At 42.5% G+C, this 6983-nt stretch overlaps 1 protein-coding gene across 2 annotated transcripts; it reads left to right on the plus strand.

The window, feature by feature from the left end:
- The first annotated feature begins 1015 nt into the window (after nucleotides 1-1015).
- LOC120829644 (vesicle-associated membrane protein-associated protein B) lies at nucleotides 1016-6408 on the plus strand. Of its 2 annotated transcripts, none has more exons than XM_040193941.2 (6): nucleotides 1016-1434; nucleotides 2721-2873; nucleotides 3414-3517; nucleotides 3836-3916; nucleotides 4318-4449; nucleotides 4990-6408. In XM_040193941.2, the coding sequence occupies exons 1-6, from the start codon at nucleotides 1377-1379 to the stop codon at nucleotides 5161-5163; spliced, it is 702 nt and encodes a 233-aa protein (XP_040049875.2). In that variant the 5' UTR covers nucleotides 1016-1376; the 3' UTR covers nucleotides 5164-6408. The 2 variants fall into 2 exon arrangements, with proteins under 2 accessions (XP_040049875.2, XP_040049874.2); XM_040193940.2 differs by having other exon boundaries at nucleotides 1055-1434; nucleotides 4267-4449.
- The last annotated feature ends 575 nt before the right edge of the window (nucleotides 6409-6983 follow it).

Below are 6983 nucleotides of genomic sequence, written 5' to 3' on the forward strand. Positions count from 1 at the left end.
GCTTATTGAGCTGTGAAATGATTGATTTGCAACTAAAGGTTGATCTTGCTGTTCAGATTCACCAACCTGAGGATGAGGTAAGTAGAAGATGACTCATTGAATGAATCATTTTTCTTTTGGTGACAAAAGTAGCAACCTAGCTCCCAGTCAATTGTTTCTATAATTCGGGTATGATAGAATTTGAGCAAACTGCTCCAATGTCAACAGTCGTACCCGGCATACGATGCCGGTGTAATTAAGGCACAGCTATGAAATACCCAGCAAGTATGACATTTAAATAACTTGTGTGGGGAGGCTAAAGTACCAAAGGGATCACAAAAAGAAAACATGTTTGCTTGGTTGTAGGTACTACAATTTTTCAATTTGCTTGAGGAATGTGCCTGAAATATCAATTCAGTCATTTTCCTTGGGGAAAAGGGTAGAATAATTCGGGCAATTATGGAATTAATCCTGAATCACAACTGCTGTGTTGGCGTGTAATAGTGACACAGACTCTGAGCTTCCCTCGGGCCGGAGGTTCAGGACCAAGACCTCCCACCACAGAAACAGTTCATTCCCGTCAGCAGTTGGTCTCTTAAACCAAGTCTGTGTCCCCCATTGACCCAAATACTTCATCCCTGGAACATTTGCACAGGGGTTTCTCTCATCATAGAAACATATGGACATACAAACGTGTTTTATATTATATGTTATTTATATGTTTATATTGTTAATTATTGACTGGCTATTTTATCTTATTTTACTTTATCTTGTTTTATTCTTCTATTGCACCAATGCACCAAGTCCAAATTCCTCTATGTGTAACACAGATAAAATCCAACGCCCAACAGTTTGAACTGATTTAAGACTTATATATATATGTGTATATATACACAGCTAGTTATAATTATTTAAAAGCTTTTCATGGTTTTGCAGCTGCCCGTAACAGGCCAGAAGCAGCTATTCTTCAAATGTTTTATTTTGTTCCAATAAACACAACTCAAAAAATGTTGTCCTGGAAACTTTTTCTGATGTTTCTTTTTTGATATCTTTCAGTGCGGAACGACTTGTTTCCGCAACGGTCAAGCAACCACGTGACATTTGGCACCGGCGCCGCCCTCGCGTGACGTCACCTCCCTTCCCCTCTCTCCCTCCGCTGTTAGCAGAGTTAGCGCTAGCAGTTAGCCTCCAGCAGCTGTCGGTGGCACTCAGTCAGTCCGAGTGGTGGTGCATTTGCAGTCTGTAACCGTTTCTTCCGTCCCTCCTGTAGGTACACGTACACCTCGGGCGGCTGGGCTGTTTCTCCGGGAGCCAGTTGCTTCACCTCCTTTGGGCCACCGTTGCCTGTGGTAAATTATTGTTGTCCCCGCTGACACGACAGGAAGAAGCTCTGGGACATGGCCAGACCAGAACAAGTCCTGGTGCTAGAGCCACAACATGAACTGAAATTCAGAGGTAACGTAAACGCTGAGCCAGAGGGCAGGGCCGGGGCTAGGTAGCTAACGTTAACCAAATGACAGCCAGGCGATGTATGCATTGGCCAGTTAACGTTTGTTTACGTTTGGTTGTTGCACTTGTTTTTAATTCGATAGACGGCACTTGCTAGCGTCGGCTGGAGTCTGCGTTGTGTGCACGGCAGCAGTGGGGATGACAGATGAGACGACACTGTTTCTGTGTGCGACGATGCTAACTAGCTAACGGTAGATAGCATTCGGCTAACCTAGCTAGCGAGTCAAACTCCTAGCTGTCATTGCGGCGTCAGGGAGGGGCCCCTCCGTGCCATTTCTCTTAATTCACGTTCACTGATTTGCTTCAAACCCTTTCTTTTTGTTTTAATGTGATTCTCTGAGTTTCTAAAACACCAGTCCCCGGTATAACGTAAAGCTTTTGACAAACGCCTTCCTCTCGATGTTACGAACACCAGGCTGCCAAGCAGCAATTTCTGCGATCAGGATGTCATTTCTTAACCTCATTACCGATGTTATTTCACGGTGTTTCTAATCTAGCAAGCTGTGCTTAGGAGATTGGCCAGTTTTCGTTCAGTGTGCAACCTAAATTCCTTTCCAGCTTTCCTCCATACCGAAAGAAAGAATGTAGAAATACAGACTTGGCTGGTGTGCCAGGGTTAATGGCTGCATCCTGAGATGACTGCTTTTGGGTAGAAATGGGTCAAGTGATGGCCTAGACTGATGGGTTCAGTCAGCGTCATGGGTTTCGCTGATTAATATTTGTTAAGCTCTGAATGCAAAGATAACCCAAAAAAGGGATGCATACGCATACTCTGTTACTGATGCTCGGTGTAGGCAGAAGGGTGAGGAACCACTGAGCTTAGTTGTCCAAAACACCGGTTTCTAAAACCCAAGGTTCGGTTTTCAAAATGGGTTACATGCCATGACCAGAAAGTCTAATGAGGCACAGTGTGATGGTCATATACATGCTACACAAGTGGCATAAAACATAGTAGTAATTTTCCTAGCCTGTCCAGGTGTTGGCTGAGAGCAGGGCCTGAAAAGCCGCTTGGCCACGGCTGCTTTTTCCACTGTTTAAATGTTTAATGGGCAGTGTTTATGACAGGCTCAGGGGAGCCCCTTACAAACACTACTTGTGAATTCATCCTCGCAGACACTCAATATGTGTATTCACTTCGTCATACACGTCAGTATTGATTCCAATCCAGGCACACAAATGACAACAACCCAAACTACAAGTGTAGATTCACTGTTTCTCTGTGTCCTCCTCAGGCCCGTTTACAGATGTCGTCACTGCCACTCTGAAGCTCAGCAACCCCACGGATAGAAATGTGTGTTTCAAAGTCAAGACCACCGCGCCTCGCAGATACTGTGTGCGCCCAAACAGTGGCATAATTGACGCTGGAAACTCTGTCAATGTTTCTGGTTCGTAAAAATATTCACATCTTCGATCAACACCCTTCAGATAATTGTCTAGTACTGATGCAATCCGATATCTGTAAGTTAGTGATTTATTAGTGTGGTGATCTGTATTAGGAATCGGGTTGTATGTCTGAATTAGTGCTAGGTATTTGGTATCATGGGGATAAGTACACTTGTGGATTGGATGGCCAAGTAGAAAGAGGCCTAAGAGTGATACAACCAGCGTTCAACCCAAGCAGGTAGTATCAATCTTTTAATGCTGTAACAAAATGGTGTTAAAGCTTTTTATCAATCCATCCATCAGTGCCAACATGAATTGTCCAACCTGAGTTCTATCAGTGAAACTGATGACAGGGATTTCTAATGTTAATTTTGAGCATAGTTAATGATTAAACAAATAATTATCCAGCAGGGTCACGCTATAACCCTTTAGCCCTGAATGACATCTTTTTATTCTCGGGTGTATTTATGATTGTGGGCCAATAAAGGAAGTCTTTCCCTTAATGTTCTTCCTCTCTATTCTCTTATTCCTTTGGTCCACAGTTATGCTCCAGCCGTTTGACTACGATCCCAATGAAAAGAGTAAACACAAATTCATGGTGCAGTCCATGCTGGCTCCGTACGGCATGACTGACATGGAAGGAGTTGTGAGTATCAGAGCATCATATACAATTCTGGGATTATATTCTTGTTGATATATTTATTTATTCCATAAACTGTGACTGTTGCCCCTGGGTTTCTCTGGATGAACGACACCGAAGTTTACATCCGTCTGTGTGTAGAAACTGCTCTGAAACATTTACAATACGTGTCGCTAATCCGGAAAATGTTCCAAATAATTATTGTAGAGCATTTCCTGTGACGTAATGATATTTTAAATTAAATTAAAAGACCACAGAACTGATTGTGAGCCTTCACTGCGTTATCTTCCTGCTTATCTCTCCTCTCCATGTTCTTGCCCACAGTGGAAGGAGGCAAAACCCGACGAGCTGATGGATTCCAAGTTGAGATGTGCATTTGAGATGCCTCTAGAAAATGACAAATCTGTAAGTCTAAGTCTTTTGTAAGCATTCAATCGTTAAGTGGCACCATTTCTCTAGCTGCCTTGTGTATTCCACAGGTTTAAATGTGCGCAAACGTATAGTAGTCATGTTAGATTTAAATCAGTCATATCAGATTGAAACATTCCCATTGCATTTTTCTTTAGTCCATATTTTTTCCGCTTTTACAGTGTGTTCTGTTAGCTGCCCATCAGCAGCATATCACCCATCACATGTTTATTTATTCATTCATGATTTATTTGTCTTTTCATTTCACTTTCACTTTTCCACATGCCTCTTTGGCCCCCATCCAAATCCTCCCCGCCCTCCCCCATCTTCGCTTTCTCTTTCCACAGCATGAGAGTGAAAACAACCAAACTGTATATTCCTCTGCCTCCTCTGTTAAGACTGAGCTGTCCGCTCTTCCCAAGTCAACCAGTGCCTCGCTGGATGACGGGGAGGTGAAGAAGATCATGGAAGAGTGTAAGCGGCTGCAAATGGAAGTGCACCGGCTACGGGAAGAAAACAAACAGATCAGGGTGAGATGCGCGTAAAAACAAACCTTACACATTTTTTAATACTTGAAATGTCTTGACGAGTACAAAATAAAAAGATAAATATAAGGTTTAAAGGATGGCCATCGTATATCTAGAGGGGAATATTTATTCTCAAGTATTGGGTGACATTATGTACCAATCCCAGTGAAAATGTTCTCTCTTCCAGGCGTTAGTCCAGCATCCTCGAAATGCTTCAAATGAATGATCATATATGTTGCATTTGGCAGAGCTTCAGTCCAAAGGCTGCTTTCTGCTGCAGCTATCAGTGTTGCGATTTCTTTGTGGGGAGAGTAGCTGTATGCTGTTAAAAATGTCACACTGTGCAAACTTACTGTCAAAGTAATCTGCTTCAGAAGTCCCATGCTTTGCTGTGGCAAACATGCCTCGGTTAGACCTATGCTACTCTACATTTTAATCTAGAGGCTTGTGTCCTCGTCACACCTAGGCAACAATGTTGTTGTGCGTGGGTGCATGCGTGGGTGTGGAGCCGGTTTGACCGTCCATCCTTTTTCCTCCCCGCAGGAGGACGACGGGCTGCGGAAGAGAAAGGGGACCTCAGTGGGCTCTCCTCACTCCTCCTCCTCCTCCGCCACGGCTACCTCGGCCATGAGGGACGAAGGCCTTAGCACCCGCATCCTGGCTCTCTGCGTCCTCTTCTTTGTCATCGGAGTCATCATTGGCAAACTGGCCCTGTAGAGACAGACAGTCAGACAGTGACAGGCGGGAGGACGGCGTGCTCGGCAGGACACGCGTCGATGACTGCAACGGGGACGTCTTCGGGGTTTATGTTTGTTTCTCTTTCTTTTCCTCTTTTTTTAAAACATCTGAGGCAATATCATCATGGTTTGTCTGGATGGAAAATAATTTAAAGTGTAAGAAGAGAATGAAGCAGAGCGATCCCAAGTTAAACCATGAGTGCGAGGGTTTTTGTCACAGTTCTGGCCTTTTCTTTTGTGAAATAATCACCATCTCTGATCTGTTGTTTCCGTCCATCCCTCCTTCCTAAATGATCTTCCGCAACTTGCACAGGTAACAGTTATTGGTGTGTGGAAGTGGCTTCACGCTGGCTGAATGTCTAAAGTCTTTTGTCAATTAAGTCTTCAAGTTCCTTTTTCACATTGTCTATAAGAAAGATCTAACACTCGTCTGATAATCTCTCCTCCACTTATTACTGATAACCTACAAAAAGAGGTAAACACCAGTGATCAGTGATAGACTCTTTTTTTTGAGATTGAAACGCAATGTATTGTTTTCTAAACAGTATGTGGTAAAAATGTGAGCCGGTAGAAGCCGTGTGCGTGTGCTCTTAATTTTGCCTCCTGCGGGCGGGTTGATGTGACAGTTTGTTGGCGTTTGTATGTGAGATCTCAGACGAGGTGAGAAAGGCGATTTCAGAGCAAAGGGTGAGGGGCGGTTTGAAAACGTAACTTTCATGCTAACAGATTTCCGGCACACAACTGAAACATGGGGGTCTTTGTTGAACACCAGATTAAAACTTGATATTTCTTTATGCCGTTTAAAAACTATATAAATGTCAAAATCTAAATTAAGATAAAGAATTTATGCTGCATGTTGATCTAGTAAAAAAAAAAAAAAAAAAAGCAGAGCTGTAATTTAGTTCAAGATGTCAGAGATTCCCGTTAACGCTTAAATTTTCTCGATAATTGCTTCCTCGGGCTAAGAGAGGCACTAGACCAAATTGCCTGCCCCCCTTTTAAAACGAAACACTTCATGCAAAACCAATGTTTTCCAACGCACACTTTTCAATATATAATATACAGTATATAACCGCTTTGGCCACCTTGTTTCATTTTTCTCATGGAGTATTGTATTTGCGTCATTTAGTATATTACAGCAGTTTTTTCCTTTTATGTAGTCCAATGTTTCTGTTCATAATACCCAAATGCACCATAAAGTATCCACTCTGCAGTCTGCATGCAATGACCTGGATTTATTTGTGTTGAAGAATTGGCAAAACAAAAAAATACCGTTTTCTCAAAAGGGACCATCTTGAGTCTGGTTTCTGTGCGTGCGGTTTATTTCCCTTCGATTATTCTGTTTTATGTCGGGCTCGGGTGGTTGTGAGATAGCTGAGACAACACAGCTGTATTATCTCGGGTGTCACATGACCATCTTAGTAGGTTGTTAAAGAAAATAATATCTGTATTTTTGTTGCCTGAGGGAGCTTGGGGATCAAGAAGTGGGAATGTGGCTGACTGACTGACCTGTCGACACGCACTACACTAAAGAGACAAAACAAAGGCATCAGTGCAACCACACGTGCAAAGATAGTCACATAATGATGTAATCAGATACACTTTTGTATGTACATAAAATACTTAAACGAATGACTGACAAAGTTATTAACATAATGTAGTAAAGGAAAGAAATAGTTAAACAACCATCGTGGATGATGTAGCATCATAAGGAATTAAAATGCATAAACCCACGACTGTGTTCTTCTGTGAAAAGTTAACTCATGTTCAATCTTACTCTGATAAAAACTAGATTGTAAA

The sequence above is a fragment of the Gasterosteus aculeatus genome, chromosome 2 (genome assembly GCF_964276395.1).
Source record: "Gasterosteus aculeatus chromosome 2, fGasAcu3.hap1.1, whole genome shotgun sequence".
NCBI classification, from domain to species: Eukaryota; Metazoa; Chordata; class Actinopteri; order Perciformes; family Gasterosteidae; genus Gasterosteus; species Gasterosteus aculeatus.

Bases quoted from the DNA above. Each gene is read 5' to 3' on its own strand.
- LOC120829644 (XM_040193940.2), top strand. From the start codon at position 1,377: ATGGCCAGACCAGAACAAGTCCTGGTGCTAGAGCCACAACATGAACTG. The intron at 1,435-2,720 runs GTAACGTAAACG...TGTCCTCCTCAG, and splicing joins ACATGAACTGAAATTCAGAG to GCCCGTTTACAGATGTCGTC. The intron at 2,874-3,413 runs GTTCGTAAAAAT...TTTGGTCCACAG, and splicing joins AAACTCTGTCAATGTTTCTG to TTATGCTCCAGCCGTTTGAC.